General features: G+C 36.2%; 1 protein-coding gene across 6 annotated transcripts in view; it reads left to right on the top strand.

Moving 5' to 3' along the window:
* Window positions 1-17,651, top strand: part of NDUFS4 (NADH:ubiquinone oxidoreductase subunit S4) — a 113,570-nt gene extending 95,919 nt beyond the window's left edge. For 3 of the 6 annotated variants that reach the window (XM_025434361.3, XM_049109275.1, XM_025434362.3), the window contains one exon: window positions 17,433-17,651. In XM_025434361.3, coding sequence (XP_025290146.3) covers window positions 17,433-17,536 — 104 coding nt within the window. In that variant the 3' untranslated portion in view covers window positions 17,537-17,651. Of the gene's footprint in view, window positions 1-336; window positions 391-3,754; window positions 4,002-4,506; window positions 4,649-17,432 lie in introns of all 6 variants that reach the window. The other 3 variants (XR_007410346.1, XR_007410345.1, XM_049109274.1) reach the window with 3 other exon arrangements.
* Window positions 17,652-18,292: the final 641 nt, after the last annotated feature.

Below are 18,292 nucleotides of genomic sequence, written 5' to 3'. Positions count from 1 at the left end.
TCCTACGTACAATGGGCATTGTTATAAGGATTGAAGTAGTTAATAAGTGTTTAGAACATAGTTAAGAAAAAAAAAAAAGAACATAGTTAAGTTATAATCATTTATAAGTTTATCCTATTCTTTGTAGTAGACTTTTTAAGATCTAAAAACAAATTTAGTAAGTAAAGCTTCTTATTAAAACATGTTCTTGGCAGTTTCTAAATTTCTTAATTATATAATTATTCTCAAAGTGATCGTGGTCTTTAAAATATTATTTTGATTTAAATTAAATTGCTTTTTAATTAAACTAATATAGCTTATCAAAAACAGTTCTATTAATGTTTTCCATCTTTGCAGCCTACCATATTTCATGTCTGACACCTTGAAAATTATTCATTTGAGGTCTGCAATGTGAGTTTAATAACAGGAAATCTAATTAAACTGTTAAATCTCTGGTTAATGTCTAAGTGGTCACCAGGACTACATGACTACAGTTGCCATGTGAATTGCAGGTGTGAACTAGTCTCTGCTGCTGTTGAAATCAGGTACTTTCCCACTCTGATTTCTGCTCCCTGGGCAAGAAAATTGAGGAACGTTATCAAAGTCAATAAACAGTATAACTTGAAAAAGCTTAGTGGGTAGTGTCTTATAATACTGCAGGCTAACAGTGGATCAGGAATTTTAACCTTACAATGTAGCAGGAATCATATCCATCTTAGCCACTGCCTTGTCTCCAACATGTCGCACAAAACCTATTTAATGGACATGCGATACGTGGTAAAATTACGGACTTTGTAAAATACATTTCTCTGCAAAAGGAATTTGAAGCTGATTATTCCACCCTTGAATTCACTATAATACTTGTGAGCTGCCTCATTTATTTAAGTCAGCAATATAAATCATTTTATGTAAAGAGACTTTATATAGATAGTCCTGTTTCTCTAGTTATTGAGGCAGCAAGTCTAAGCAAATCATTGAAATGGTACAGAATCATGGGATTGAGGATCTTTTCCAAATTACCCACATCTTATCACATTCGGATTTGCCTCTCATGGGTAGGTGAATAGTGGTGGGGACATAAAAAAGGATCCACTCTCCCTCCACATCATTTTTTTATAAGATAATGCTATTGAAGGTTGGATGAACCAATGTCCTGGTTAATGAAAGCATTAGAAAGAATTTAGAAGCACTAATATGTAACAACTATTGGACTGAGATTAGTAACTAGGATTCTCATTCCATAACTGTCTGCTTGCTATACAGGAGATTTTGAACAAGTCTTGTTTCACTATACTTAACCTTTGATAAACATTATTCCTTCCTCTTTGAAATGAAAAGTTGTATTAGATAATACTCAAAAACTACAGGTTTAAGGAAATTAAGCTCATGGGCCAACTCATCCAGTTTTATTTCTTTACTTTCTAGCCCAGTACCTTATCCATTTTATGCTCTAGAGGGAAAATGTGTTTTTGTTGAATATAGATGATTCTGTGTTGATAATGAAAAAACCTGGCAAAGGTTATGCATTTAGGAGTATTAAATGTTTGCCTTTTAATAGTGTCAAGAAATAGGAAGTTAGGGTAAAACTGCCTCAAGGAAAAGATAGTTTGTATACTCAGGGACTATTTGAGAATCAGTACAATGAGGAACAAGGCTTCTTCGATGTGAAAAGGTGGTTTTATTAAAAGCACGGGAACAGGACCCACAGGGACAGGACCCAAAGCTCTGAGGTTGTGCTGGGTGACTGATTATATACTTTCAGGTTGGGAAGGGGTAAGGGACAGCACAAGCCTCCAGAGTATTTTGGAAACAAGGTTTCCAGGATCCTGAGGGGGCTAGCTATTAGGAAAAGGTCATTTATTACTGTTTGGTAAAAACTCAGTCTTGAGACCTTTCAGATGTATGTCAGTGGGCCATATGTTTGCTAAGTATCTTGGGGGGGGTAGAGATAAAGGAAGTTTTCAAAGAAATATTTATATATTAAGACTTACAGGATCCTGGGGATGGGGATAGCTAAGCTCTCTGAGGAAGGTCATTCTGCCTATTTCAAGGACTTTCAATGGGCTGTAGACAGTAAGGAAATTTAATTTTTTTCTTTTGCCTTTGTTTCCTACATCAGTTAAGTCAGCACTGTCCAATACAGTAGCCACATGAGATTGTATAGCACTTGAAATGTGTCTAGTTCAAATTGAAATGTGCAATAAGTGTAAAATATACATCGTATTTCAAAGACTTGGTATAAAAAAAACTTAAGTTTTTACATTGGTTACATATTTAAGTGATAACATTTTGGATATATATTGGGCTAGGAAAATACAATTAAAATAAATGTTACATATTTCCTTAGTCATTTTTTAAAAGTGGCTATCAGAAAATTTAAAATTAAATTGAGGCACCTGGCTGGTTCAGTCAGAAGACTGTGCAGCTCTTGATCTTGGGCTCTGGAGTTCCAGCCCCACATTAGGTATAGAGATTACTTAAATGAACTTGAAAAGAAAAGAAAAGAAAAGAAGAAAGAGAGAGAAGAGAAGAGAAGAGAAGAGAAGAGAAGAGAAGAGAAGAGAAGAGAAAAGAAAATTTAAAAGTATTTGTGTTTCACATTATGTTTATTGGACAGCACTGATCTATAGTACTTATTAGCAATGTACAGAATATACGTTGTATACATATTCTGAATCACTAATACATATTCTATAGTGAATATCATAAATATGAAAACCTTATCCAACTTTGAAAACTTCACGTTTTGTATTTTGAGAAGTATAGTTCTATTCTTTACTCTTACTCAGTATGAATCAAGGATAAGTGGAAACTCTTATGTTACACGTAATATAATAATGAAATAAAATAGCTAAAAGAGACCTATATTATACCACAAGATCCCATTAATCACCCGTTTTTCATTTCTTAACCATATAAGGTACTGTGCAGGTTCATCTTTTTATATAAGAATTTTATGTAAGAATATATAATTTCTGAGACTAAAAGAAGTTCTCTTCTTCTTGCTATTAATAACTCCTGTAACTACCCCCCTGCTTCTGTTTTGCTTAGGTCTCTCTTCTCACCATATCTCGCTTCTTCAGAGGGCTAATTCTGTGAAACTAGGGTATGGGAAAGGAGAAAAGACTGAATGCCCTCCCTGTGGCTTTTCTCCCTGCTCCCTACCTTCCACTCCTCCAAATCTTACTTCTCAACCTCCCCCATACACACTAAGTAAAGAAAATATAAATACCCCTGTGTCTTTTGGCTTTAACCCCAGGGCCTCCTCCTGAAGGTCTCTCTTTGAGCTCAGCAAATATTCCAGAGGAACTCTTCAAAGATAACCTTTCTTTGTAAAAAGAGAAAAGAGTATCTGGGGTTTCCTCTGAAATGTAGATGAACCTCACTTTAGTTCTTTGTATACTGAAAAGACCTACCTTTCTCACCCATTGTGGCTTTTGTCTTTCCTAGTGTTTCCTTCTAGGGTTGAGGGTGAGGGCGGGGAGGAGAAGGAAGCTGCGTCTAGGAGAGCCGGAGAAGATGGCTGTGGAAAAATGTCAGTGATAGAAGGGTAGGGTCTCCTACCATTTACATGCTAATGAAACCAGAAATGGCCTTTTCCCCGTTTGATCTGATTTGAAACTTTGTGACTTTCCTTTGGTAGGTCATTTTACCCCCTGTGTTTTTCTCATTGTTGTTAGCTGTAAAAACTCTTTGAAATTCTCAAAATAGAGGAGGGTTTCTTTCAGGAGTAGGAGGATAGAGGATAAACTGTGAAACTGCATTCTGTCCACAGTGGATCTATTGGGGAAGAAAACCCGCCTCTGAAGTAATAGAAGGTAGAAGCAGGGGAGGAAGCAGACAGGTCAAGCCCTGGATTGAGGAAAATATGGAGGTAATTGGAACTGCAACCCAGGATTTACAGTTATCCCAGAAGTAGACCCATCAGCAAAGTCTGGACTTCCACCTACCTTAAAACCTACTAACAAGGGTCTCAAGCTAACATTCACTCATTTGTTAAAAAGACACCTTTGTTTCAAAAGGTAAGAATCAGGACTCCTACAGATATAAAAATTCATGTTAAAGAATTTATTTTATTCATGCGATATAAAGGAACTAGGTAGATGTTATAGCCAGTTCAAAGTAAAAGTCAAAACAGCACAAATGTATGTGGAAAAAAGGAATGCAAATGGAGACAGATGGACGTTTTGTGGGGGAAGGGCAGTTAATTAAATCACTACCAGTAGGACACAGGACATAATTTGCATATCTATCAGTCATACAACTTAAAAAGAAATAAAATAGCTGAAAGACTAGGAATTAAACTGAAATCTGATAACCTGGAAGGGGAAAGGCATACTATAGATAATGCAGTTTTCTATTGAAACATAATTTGTTTCTACCCTTCTGCTTTGTTAAAAAGAAAATCCCAAAGATTTATGATCACAAAATATTGGGCTAATATTTGGCCTGATTATTTAGGTATAGCAAGAATGAATAATTTGCAATTGTAGAGGAGGAAAAATAATTTTCCATTTAACTTTATAGGTCTTGGCTGAGACCTCTGCCCTCATAATTGGAAGATTAACAGAGAAAAAAACAGGTTTAGTAACATGTATACCTCCTGTACACCCGGGAAAACTGTGTAACTCCAGAATGACCTTTACCACCACCTAAATAAAATCTCCAGGTAAAGACAATAGATCTGGGGAGAGGATGCTGGGGAGAGTGAGTCTTGGGAGGCAATGCACCATAAAGAAGGGTATAACTGTTAGGCAGATTTAATTCCAACGCTTCTCCATTGGTGAATTTCCAGAGTTTTAGTCATCCTCTACTTCCTAATACAGAGTGGGAGACACCTTTACAAATGGAGATTTCCCTTATAAATGTAAATGTCCCTCACAAAAGGGCAATTTCTTCATTTTCAGAGATTTTCCTGTGTTTACTTTTTTTTTTTTTTTAAATAACCAGCTCCAAATCCGTATGCCAAAAAGGCATTTTGGGAGGCCACAGTTCTGCTGCTCTTCACCATATAAGCTTTCTTAAGTTTGCTTTGCTGAAATTTTTCATAAGGAATCTCAGGTTAGGCTTTTCGCAACCAATAACTTGCCACCAGATTTCTTCTGTGATACCTATTACTTTGGGCAAATTTTCCTTCCCTTCTCAGGGAAATATGAAAGTCCTCAAAATAAGGTTCCTTCCTACCTTGAGGAATTTTTAAGTTAGCCTGGTGCCAGGCCACTTTCCTAGAAGGATTTTTGTCAACTTTAGTTCCTTAAAAGTATGTGGTCATATCTGATTAAATGAGTAGCATTGTCAAATATGTCAATCTAGGTAAGGCCTTCATTTCATAGCCATTGGTTACACTTATTTTCTAATAAAAAGGAGGACATATTGAAAATGTGCCAATTACTATATTGCCATGAATATAAGAATATTCAACAAGAGTTACCCAGTTCTGTAGGGGTCATGCAGGGAAACTAATATCATTTACAAATGACTCCAATTTTAATTTACAAAACACTGTCTATTAAATTATAGATACCCCAGGAGAAAAGGGAAAGGACTTCCTTAACTGCCCAGAAAATAGAACATTGAAACAATATCAGAAATATTCCAAACAAAAACTATATTCAGCCTTCATCAATGCATTCAGTCCTGTATCATTAACTCTGGCTTCACTGTGTCATAAATTTGTCTGCTCCTCAGCTAGAGTTCTGGAAATCCTGACTCAGTCTACTGGTATGGTCTTACAATTATTTACGGCATCAGAAGCCTATACCCAAGAATACCTAAGTCTTCCATGGAGCTCTGAGGCTCTTTCTTTGTTGAAGACAAAGCACTCTGGCCTGTAATGGATTTCAGGATAGCATCAGGATAAAACAAAAAAATCTATTCCTAAGTGATAAAAGACTTAAGATGGCTGTAATTAACATTACTGGTAAATTTCAGAAATGAAATATAAGCATTCAAAATAAGAATAATGCAACTTAAAGTCATACCAAAAATGTTATAGACAAAATATCTGTAATCAGTATTAAAGCCTGTTTTTTTTTTTTAAATTTAAAAAATTTATTCATGAGAGACACAGAGAGAGAGAGACAGAGAGAGAGAGAGGCAGGCACAGACACAGGCAGAGGGAGAAGCAGGCTCCATACAGGGAGCCCCTTGATCCCGGGTCTCCGGGATCAGGCTCTGGGCTGAAGGCGGTGCTAAACCATAAAGCCTGTTTTCAAAGAAAACAGTGAATGTGCATCTAATTTATAAAAATACGTGAACATAATATTTACAGAGAAATAATTAATCCTAAGATATAATATACCCTGAATGTGTCAAACATATAGTAAGAATATACCAAAAATATGTCAAGAAAATCAAGTAAAGAGATTCAGTAAATCTGGGGTAGATCCTAAATATTTGCATATTAATAAAACTCCATTGATAAGTGATCTGGATTCCCAATTTGCATATACTGGCCTCTGTGATCCAAACTATGATCCTCTAGGATTCCAAACTATGGAAGATGCAACCAAGTTAATGTTTTTAAAGATAAGTGAAATTGTGTCTGATAAATAAAACATCATGGACTACTGGGCACTGAGAATCTATATTTAGCATATAACATAAATTTCTGAAATATTTCTATTAACATTTTACCCATATAGATTTAACCTCAGGAGGGTTAAGCATCTTCTGACTTGATAACTCTTATATTCGTAAATAGTATCATGTCGAATAAACCCAGTTATTTCCAGTATCTCTCTTTTCACAAGGTTGAAAGAATACATCTTTGTGATATTCCAGAGGCCCTCTGGGGAATCATGAAAATAGTTTCTTAGGTACAAAGATAATCTGAATCTTATTTTACATTTAGGCTGTTATTTTGGGAAGACAAAAATTTAAAAATGTCAGTAGATTTGCACACTTAGGATAGGAATAGGATCGTGGGTGCTGGACAAACAGTACTTGACTGCTCATTTCAAAGGGATAATAAAACTTATAGACATAAAAGGTAACATGACTGTAAAGATCCTGAGCTCTTACAGACGTCATCAAGGACCTAAAGTCAGCATAAAGCATTTAAAGTTATTCTGGTAAGCCGCAGAAACTTTGAAATCTAGGCAGATTAGACAAAAAGAATAACCCTTCGTGTTGTAGATAGAGGCAGTAAACAGTGAACTAATGAAATAAGCGCACCCAAACTGAGCAAACTTTGCTAAGATTTTAACACATTTCATAGCTTTTCAGACTTTTTAGACATACCGTAAGCCAAACACAACTTTCTTTTTTAAATCTTACATAACTTTCAGCATCCATTCAGGTTTTGTCCTTCACCATTCTCTTTCTCATTCTGAACATTAGCTTTAGGACTTAACTATGGGGTGACCTGACTAATAAGGGTGGCTGTGACAGTGCAGGAGGTGAAAGAATTCACCCAAGGCACAACAAAAGAGATAGAGGTTTATTGAATACACTGCAAGGAAGCTGTGGACAAGACCGCAAAGGAAAGACTGAGATGAGGAGGTGGTGAGGGACCACAGTTATTGGGCAGAGTGAAAGAGTATGGAATTTTTGGTAATCTTAGGAACTGTGTGCCTAGTTGTAATTGGTCAGTTAGGGCCTATGGCTATTTTGAGGTGGGTAGCTTAGTGAGCCTGTTTACCATGAGCTTGGTGGTCACGCTGGGTCCTTTTCTCTTGATCAAGTTTCCATTATTCAGGTCAGTTGCCTGAAAGGGACCTCTCTATACTGTTTTTTTTTTTTTCTGTTGAAGAACAGAAACACATCTCATTACCTTGCATATGAAGTTATACCTCTTTGCCACTATTGCTCCTAATAAAATTTTGTATGTTAATTATATCTTTTAATCAAAGTTACTCTGATTTCATAGAGGAAACAGAGATCATTGAAAACTGTTACACACTAATATTTAAGTAAACTAGCAAAACTTATAAATTCACTTAACAACTTTCTACAACCACATGCACTCTTTATAGTGGAACTTCTCTAAATGGCAAAAATGAACGCATCCATTAACAAACCCAAAGGTACAACCTCTCTGTACCATATAAAATCAAGAAGCAAAAGTATATAAACTTAAATTTTTGCTTAGTAATCGGTTGTTCAGTATTCTTAGAAATGATCTAGGTATTTAATAAATATCCATTAACATCATCTAAGGTTTTAAGTTATCCAAAGATCTTGGAAATTATTTTTCAAAGTGACATACTATAAAACACAATTACTGTTAAAATTACCAGAATAATCAATGATTTTGGATAAATGCAAATTTATATTTTTTAGGATTATAAACATTAAACAGAAGTAATGCTAGCTTATTTGATCTGTAAATTTAAAATAAGTTTAGAAAGAACATATTGAAACAATAAAGTTCTGTGCTTGTGTTATATTTAACACTAATAAAGAAAACATAGCTGCTTTTATTAAATAAACATAGCTGCTTTTATTAAATCAAAATTGTTAAATTTGTCTTATTTCCCAAAGATCAGCTATATGTATTTTTCAAAGACTTAAGTATTTATTTAAGTTTTTATTTATTCATTTAAGTAATCTATACACCCAGTGTGGGTCTCGAACTCACAACCCTCAGATCAAGAGTTGCCTGCTCTTCTGACTAAGCCAGCCAGGCACCCCGAGACTCATCTATGTTATCTGAATTTGAATAATAATAATAATAATTATTATTATTATTTTTAAAGATTTTATTTATTTATTCATGAGAGACACAGGCAGAAGGAGAAGCAGGCTCCATGCAGGGAGCCTTACGTGGGACTCGATCCTGGGTCTCCAGGATCACGCTGGGGAGCCAAAGGTGACACTAAACCACTGAGCCACCCAGGCTGCCCTGAACTCGAATTCCTTAGATGTTTAAGAATACTTTTTTGAGGGCCGCCTGGATGGCTTTGTCGGTGGAGCATCTGCCTGTAGCACTGGTCGTGATTCCAGGGCCCTGGGATCAAGTCCCACGTCGGGCTCTATGCTCTGTGGGAAGCCTTCCTCTCCCTCTGCCTCCATCTCTTTCTCTCTGTCTCTCAGATTACTTTTTTGAGGCGGGGGAAGGGGAGGGAAGTTGGGGAGTCCCAGCAAGGGCTGGCAGGATACAGAGGGAGAGAATCTCAAGCAGACTCACCACTGAATGTGGAGGCCACTGGGGCTCAGTCTCATGACCCTGAGATCATGACCTGAGCCAAAATCAAGAGTTGAATGCCTTATTGAGCTACCACATTAAGACTATTTAGAAGTTGAATTTCCTTATTTTCTAAGAATTTTAGGAATTATTTTTTTCTATAAGCCATTCAGAACAGAGCCCCTTTAAGAGATTTTATAATCTAATTCATTAATAACATGTAGAGGTGGAAAAACATTACCCATACATATAATGAGAGGTAAAGACCCTTCTGAATTAACACATATAGACAGACCAGTCAGTAGTCAGTCACACAGCTTATAACTTTAGTTCTAAACTTTCAGTCACAGGTAACAGAATTAGGAAATTCAGTAATCCATGCTAAATAGCTGTTCTCTTAGTGAATACAAATTCTTCATTTGTTTGAGCTCAAATAGACTGCAAAGTCCAACAGACCAGATTTTCTGTCTTTTTTTTTCACCCATTTAGACAACAGATCTCTGAAACCATTAATTTATTTAAGGGAATTATCAAATGATTAGACCATAAAACCAATTCCCAAACTTAGTAGAGAGCAAAGTTAAAAAAAAAAACAAAAACAAAACAGGGAGTCAGCAGAGAGGTAGAGACAGGCAGAGGGGAGAAGCAGGCTCCATGCAGGAAGCCCAATGTGGGACTTGATCCCGGGATCCTGGGATCATGCCCTGAGCTCAACCGCTGAGCCACCCAGGCGTCTCCAGTGTTCAAATGTTTAAAAACACCTATTTAGGGATCCCTGGGTGGCGCAGCGGTTTGGCGCCTGCCTTTGACCCAGGGCGCGATCCTGGAGACCCGGGATCGAATCCCACATCGGGCTCCCGGTGCATGGAGCCTGCTTCTCCCTCTGCCTGTGTCTCTGCCTCTCTCTCTCTCACTGTGTGCCTATCATAAATAAATTAAAAAAATAAAAAAAAAATGTTAAAAAAAAAACACCTATTTAATACATATTATTGATTTCATGAACATTGAATTCATAGCTAGCAGCACTGTAACTTATGCCTGAATGAAGTTTATCTAGCATACGTATTGATATATCTGAGCCTTTCTTACACTTGGGAACACTAAAAAGCTCTAGAGCACTATACTTGTGGCACCGTTTTAAACAGCAAAATCACCAAGAAGCACAAAAAAGCAAAAAAATGTAGCTGTAAATAGACCACGGAAAAAGACACTCGTTTACAGTATGAGATCTGAAACAAGAAGGTGCAGAGCATTACCTTGCTTGACCTCAATTAGGAAGTGATATGTTGGGTGACTCAAATTTCATCGCTCTGTGCATGTTACTAATGACCATGGAAGCATTATGAATATTGATTTGGAGTTTACAAGTAAATTTTAGTAAACAGGCAAATTCACAAATACAGAATCCACAAATTATGAGGATTATTTGTACCTACATCTTACAAGGTTTCAATATAACTCAAGGACCACGATCAGGGCTAAGATCTGGCATGCTATAGACACTGCATAATTTTTTGTTGAAGCCCCAGTTTTCTTCTTTGTAGTTCTTTCTTCTCAATCCCCAGTCCCAGGTACTGTCCTGTGGCCAGAAAAATGTTCAGCTTGACTCCTGAACTGCTAAGCTTCTTGAGAAACAGACAATGTTGGGGTGGGGAGAGAGATTTAAATTTCCTGTTGGAGGTCTAAAATAATTTTTCTCATGGAGATAAGGTTATACGTGGTGGCTTAGTGAGGTTCCTAGTATATTATGGGTTAAATGGGATTTGGAAATCCCTATGCACAGACCACACCCAAACCAGTTACATCAAAATCTCTGAGAGTGATTTTTGGACATGTACCACTGTTGTATAGTTTCTTTCTCTAGAAAAAATATGTTCTCAATTTCTAATGACTGATTTTCACATGTACTTTTGGAACACCGACCAGTTTATTTTGTGGCAAATTCTGAATAATGTGGTTCCAATTACTGCTTTGAAAATAAAAATAATACTGTATAGCAACTATATTATTTGAAAAGATAAAATTTAAGGGGGCCATTGACTATCACATCAAAGGTGGGTTTATTTTTGAGGTGTTGCAGCTGTGGCAGGTGTAGAATGTTACTAATCTAATAAATATTTCAGGTGCCTCACATTTTCACCTTATTTGCTTGTTTAAATAATTTTATATAATTTTTGTGGAAAGAGTTACTTTGCAAATGTATCCCAACCCCTGTTATTTCTCCATATTATTTTCTAAAAGAAGATCTAAGATGCTTGCAAATTAATCTGAACCTCTTCCCTTGCCAAGTATTAGGTACTTGGGAATTTCAAAGTAGACAGACTTATCATTCATTCACTCACTCATTTAAAGGATTTTATTTATTTATTCATGAGAGACACAGAGAGAGGCAGAGACACAGGCAGAGGGAGAAGCAGGCTCCATGCAGGGAGCCCGAGGTGGGACTGGGGTCTCCAGGATCACACCCCGGGCTGAAGGTGGTGCTAAACCACTCAGCCACCCAGGCTGCCCAAGACTTTTATTTTTTATTTTTTTTTAATTTAGTGTTTTCTTTTTTTAAAGATTTTATTTATTCATGAGAGACACACAGAGAGAGAGGCAGAGAGAGAAGCAGGCTCCATGCAGGGAGCCTGACGTGGGACTCGATCCCAAGTCTCCAGGATCAGGCCCTGGGCCAAAGGCGGCGCTAAACCGCTGAGCCACCTGGGCTGCTCTGGCCCAAGACTTGTAAAGTGAAATCCCTCAAAGGCTATCACAGCCCTCTCCCCCCTCTTTAAATTATATTTTAAAAGTTTATGCTGTGCTTTTACGGAGGCATAATGTGGATACAAAACCTTTCAAGTATCAATATATCTTGCTTTGGCTTCCCAAAGCATTTTCTATTCTGATCCTCTGCCTCTGTTAGCAGTGACTCCCAGTTATGTCATTTTGTGCCAAATTATGCAGTGCTTCTTGCTTTGTACACAGAAGGAGAGTAGGAAAAACTATTAAACTATTCACTTCTGAACTATCAGGGTTTGAGATTAGATTATTACAGGAGAAAGACATTTTATAGGACTTGAACCAAGGTTACCAGAAGTAACATTTCACAAACAATAAAAGCACTAATGAATATTTCTCTATTTTTGCATTACTGAACCATAAATAAAATGGTTCTGTATATAAAAGTGAATGGAATCAATTTTCTGTCTCATACATAGAACTCACAAGTTAATTTTCATGGTCTTGTTTTGTTCAGAGGCCTTTTGTGTTGTTTTTTGGTCTTTGATTCTTGAGTTTGGGGCTTTTTTATGGAGGTGCATTTGAAAGATTTCACCAAACATTCATATTGTAGGAAGTAGAATAACTCAACCACAGCCTGGAGATCAACAAAATAAATGGGCATATTTCCAAAAATGAAATTGAGCATAAGATATTACAGGTCACATTTTAAGTTTACTACAGTATTTGCCAGAGGTACTTCTCTGATACTAGGGCTTAAAGATCAAAATATTTTTGTGAAAGCATTCCAGTGTGTGAAACAGCAAAGGGAGTCAGCTTCTCATCATTTAGGTGCTGGTGGTTGGATTTGTGGTTAATCCGTGCCATATGGCTGCTCTCCTCAGTGGGAAGTGACGGCAGCCCTAGGAGCTTACTCCATCCCTGGGGCAGCTGCTTTGGACTCAGTTGCTTTGATCTTCTTCTGTTGCACAGCTGGGAAGAGTAAGGGCTGGTTTTCAGTGTCCTAATAGAACAACATATTGGGACCACTGCCATACACTACACCTTGATTTTGTATAAGCATTCTTCAGAGAATGCAAGTGTTTTCACTTCCATGATCTAATACAGAAACTTAAGTTTGAGTTTTTAAAAAAAACTCTTAGTGTTGAAAAGAAATTTCTTATAGAAGCTTAACACTTTACATATAAAATTCCATTCTTAAATTTTTATGTTGTTTCTTCCAGGTTATGTTCTTTTTAAGAACAACTTCCAAATAGGAAGTAGAAAATAAGCATAATTCATGTAACTTATCCATTAAGTACAAATGTTTACAGTCCTTTCAAGTGTTGTTATTCTTATGGTTATTTTGTGTTTTTAGCTAAAGTTCACTGCTTGTTCCAGTAGCTGGTATATTGCCACAATATTAGAAAAAATAACTTGGGAAAGATTGTATGTAGTATGAAGTATAGTGGGACCAATAAAATAATTTATCTACACATTGTAAGGTAAATACTTTGGAGAAGAATGCTTGGAAATGTGGTCTGATTTGTAATAGAGGACCCCCCCCCCCCTCAAAAGAGCAGATTTTCATCCTAGCATCAGTCCTACATAGTAGAAAAATTTTCTCCGTGATAGAAAATCCAAATGGAGATTTATGTAGACTCTGACTTGAGTTTCAGTCTCTTGTGAGTTATCATTAGATTTCCTCATACCTACTTAATCAGAGAAGTGTATTAGCTGGTTGTGCAGCTTTGGGAACAAAGTTGTTTCTAACAGAAAAATGCGAGAAAAAGGGTTTTCCCCCCTCTACATCCTAATAATCATGGTGGCTGTGGTAGAGCAATAATAATATAGAGATGGGTATTCTTAGCAAATATTAGTTTCTTCCACGTGTGTTTTTGTTTTTCCAAGGTGCTTTGCCCGTCCACATTCCAGTCCCTATAATGATACTTCTATTTATTGTTATCACCATCAACAGCAACTATGATCTGGCTCACAATTCCCAAGAGCCAGGTCACTCCTTTGTTAAAGGAGAAAACCCAAACCAGTTGTTTTTTTATGTGTACAAAATCCCAGTCATCTCACATTGCAGTGACCCCGACAGCATTTTGAAACTCCATGAACAAAACAGATAATAGAGCTACATCTGCATTCTGATGCAGTAAAAAAAAATTTTTCTCCCCAGTGGTTGAAAGATTAACCATGTAAATGAGAGAGTATCAGGTATGTATTTATTTGTGTATAATACCAATTCCTAAATATGTCCAAGTGTTTCCTCATTTCTTCTTCAGTTCCTCTTACAATGTCTTTATTGGGCTGGAGAGTATATATTGGGAAGCAGGGGTAGGGAGGGAGCATAGATTCTCTCACCCATCATTTGGCAAGAAGAGATCATGGAGGCCTTGGATAACTTACCAACAATCATTATAACAGGATGTAGCATCTACACTAGAAACCTTTTCCTTCCTCCACAACTGGGGTGGGAGTGGGAGGACATATGATGAACATAGACTTACTTTCCAGGCATTCTTGAGACACATTTATAAAAACTGGGGGGGGGTTAAAAATCACAAAGATTGAAAGGAAATGGGTGAAATAGATAAAAATTACAATTACAAGATGCATTTAAAGAAATGCAGTTTAAACTATTTATGACGTGATTCGGTCCATAATTTTAAAGTCGACCTCAGTAAAACACTGACTTTGCCACTTAGCTGTGTGGCTTTAGGCTGCTTATTTACCTTCTCTGTGCTTTATTTTTCCTTAATAATTAGATATAAAGTTGGAGTATATATAATGCCTACTTTATAAACCAGGCAACCTACGATCTTTTAAAATTCTGTAAAAATACATTTAAAGCACTTAGTAGAAGACTTAACAACATAGAATACTAGATATGCTCCTGCCTCAAGCTCTTTTCCCAGACATCCACACGGCTAACTGTTTGACCTCCTTCAGGTGTTCAGACAAATGTGACCTTCTCAAGGAGGGTGGGTTTCCCTGTGTACCTACTCTAAGGTGTTTTCTCTTTAGTGCTCATTAGCATAAAATATGTATTTTTAATCATAGATATTACTATATTAACACCTAATATACTATGCATTTACTTATCAGTTTCTCTTCTGCTAGCTTGAAGTAGTTTGGGGATTTATTCACAGCTTTACCTCTGGTGTCTCAGCAGTCCCTGACATACAGTATGCAATTAATAATGTTTATTAAATGAATAGCAAATGCTCAGTAAATATTATTATACCTGCTTTATTGAATTGAGTTTTTTTTAAATAATTAACAGCATCATTTGCTGGTTAATGTAGGAGATGCTTGAGAAGTTTATAATGTTAAAGTTATCATGTTCAGTTCACAATATTAATTTGCTTACCAAAATTCCTTTCTATAGTTAATTCGAAAGTAATGGGTTCCAATGTGATGGAAATTTTATTCACATTAATGCTTCACTTCATATAGAAGATGTGTTGCTAGAAAGTTGCAAATAAAATTTGAGACAGAAAGAATAGCTTATTTATCAAGTGCTTGCTGTAAACCACATGAGACACAGTATTAGTTAAGGCAGAAGCTCTGGAATCAGATTGTCCTTTTTTTAAATAAGATTTGTATTTATTTATTTATTTGACAGAGAGAGAGAGAGAGAGAGAGAACGAGCACCCAAGCAGGGGAAGCTGCAGACAGAAGGAGAGGGAGAAGCAGACTCCCCACCAAGCAGAGAGCATCATGTGGGGTTTGATCCCAGGACTCTGAGCCAAAGGCAGATGCTTAACCAACTGAGCCACCTGGGCGCCCCAGATTGTCTTTGTTGATAAGTCCTGATTCTGTCCCTTCCTAGCCAAGTGAGCTTGTGCTAGTTAACTAACCACTCTGTGCCTCAGTTTCCTTAGTTATATAAAGGAAATAATATTAGTTCATATAAAGGTTTTAGAAAAGTACCTTTTTCATAGAACCCAATAAATGATTAAGGGCCAGGTGTTTTCTAAGCATTCACATGAATAAGCTTGTTTAATCCTCATGACAACCTATGAAGTAGGTACTTTCTTAGGCCCATTAGTAAAGTTTTTGAAATGCTATTTGCCACTTATTAATGTACTTACAAGTTCAGGTCCTCCTAAAGTAAGAGACAGCTTTTTAATTTTTTTCTGTTTTAATGGATTAGAAAGTACTCAAAACTTTACTCCATGAAAGTAAGGCTGTGTTTAAGCAAGTAAATTGAATCAATATTTTCTCTCCTGGATTCTGATGTTTTGTTTGTATGTTTAAACCATTTGTTTCATTTGCTTTCCTGCCTCAATTTCCTTATAGCACATGGATTTTCTTTGAAGATGGAGTTTTGGCAATGGAATTATTAATTATTTTCTCTTTTTGGACACTAAAATAAGCAGCAGTAGCAATATGCTTTGATTTTCACAGGCTTCACTTTGATGGCAAAATTGCATTGTAGGGAGCTATTGAAATATAAGTTTTTGTGGCAGCAAATACTATACTGACCAAGAGGCACTAGAACTTAGAATGACTCACAAGATCAAGAAGTTTACTTAATTAGACATATAATACTGAGTTTGGTGGACATTTTTACATGACTGCATGATTCAGTAATGAATCAAGTGTTTCAAGATGAGTTATTTGAAGAAAATCCTCAGATAGAATGATAAACTACAGGAATGGAAAATGAATCTTATGAAGAAAAGTAAAAGTTACAGAGGTTGCTTGCACTAGGGAATAGAATGATTTTCAAAGAGGAGGATGTTGAAGGGTTGTTCTCCATAACTTAGAAGAACTGAGTAACTAATAAAGCAGAAGACATGGACATGAATAAATCTACTTTTCAAAATCATAAAACAATGAGAAGGGCTTTGGAGAGAAGATACAAAGACTCTCAGAAGATAATAGATCGTTTTGGCCAGTAGTTCTCAACTTCTATGCATAAAAATCTAGGATCAATAGTTGAAGTACAGATTCTCAAGCCCCTACCAGAAATTAGATCCAGCGAGCCTTTGATCAGGACAAAGAATTTGCATTGTTATCAAGTATTTCCATGGGATTCTAAATAGATAGCCCTTGATACAAATGCTGAAAAAGTTCTTGAATTTAATCAGTAGCCTGCCATAGTCCAAAGAGCTAGACCAAGTAATCTTTTAATGCTCCGAATCCATTATTTATGTACATAGATATGTATATAACTATGTACACTTTCCTGTATTGCTTTGAGTGAGATCCAAACTGTTGTGAAAACATGAGCTTTTAGAAAACAGTGAGACAGACTATATTGCTCAATGCTCCGCACTGCAGTTATTAAAGAGGATGCATATTATACCACATAGAGAAATAAAAAATTTTACATAAATACATAACCATAAGTAATTGAACAAAGAATATTGAGCAAGGAGAAGTCACATCATGGGTGACAGTTTTGAGATACAATAAATCATCTTCAGGCAATATTTTGGACTCTCTTGTCACAGGATTATAAGGGAAAACATTACTAAGTATATTTCAGATGTGCTGACATGTACTCTTCATAATAAATGAACATTAAATTTATGAAAGTTAGCTTCTACTTGCTGTGCTCTTGAGATATCTCTAATTGTGTTTCTCTGGGTTTGTTTTTGTTTTGTAGGGTGGAGCTATGACATTGAAGAGAGGAAGGTTCCAAAACCCAAGTCCAAGTCTTACGGTGCAAATTTTTCTTGGAACAAAAGAACAAGAGTATCCACAAAATAGGTTGGCACTGACTATATCTCTGTGCTTGACTGTGAATAAAGTCAGCTGTGCAGTATTTATAGTCCAGGTATAATACATCTCTTAATCTTCTAATAAATTTGACCTTTAACCATAAGTATATTTTGCGGTGCCTATTTTAATATTTTTTGATGTATCAAAGTGAACATGTTTCAATTTCCTATTTATAGAGATTTGAGGTGATCATACTTTTAGTACATAAAATCCATTAAAAGGAATGCTTGAAATCAGCTGCAACATTGAAGTCTTACACTTGGTTCTTTATAGCCATTCTCAAGTTAAGAGTGTTTATAAATTACCAGCCATCATTATTATAATGCTATCTTAGAAATTTGCTTGTTCTGAGATTAGAGAAATTTGGATTATATTGCAATCTCATAAACCCAAATCTCCCTATTATTGAGGTTCTCTTGTTTATTTTTCTTTAAAAATTTTTTAAAATTTAAGCTTAAATTTAAGTCTACTTAAAATTTAAGCTTTTAATTTAAGTCTACTTAAGCTTCTCTCTCTTTCTTCTCCTCTTCACTTCACACCCAGCCCAGTGTAGGGCTTGATCTCATAACCTTGAGATCATGACCTGAGCCAAAATCAAGAATCAGACAGTTAACTGACTGAGCCAGCCAGGCACCTCTGAAGTTCTTCTTCAATTAGAACTTCATATTTTCTGAGTTTGAGTCTGATTCTAAATTAATTGTGTTCCATACTAAATTCTGCCCAGAAATTCACATTCATGACTGT

The sequence above is a fragment of the Canis lupus genome, chromosome 4, assembly GCF_003254725.2.
Source record: "Canis lupus dingo isolate Sandy chromosome 4, ASM325472v2, whole genome shotgun sequence".
Taxonomy (NCBI): Eukaryota; Metazoa; Chordata; class Mammalia; order Carnivora; family Canidae; genus Canis; species Canis lupus.
Note: the sequence above shows the minus strand (reverse complement) of the source record. Positions and strands in the feature narration are given on the sequence as shown.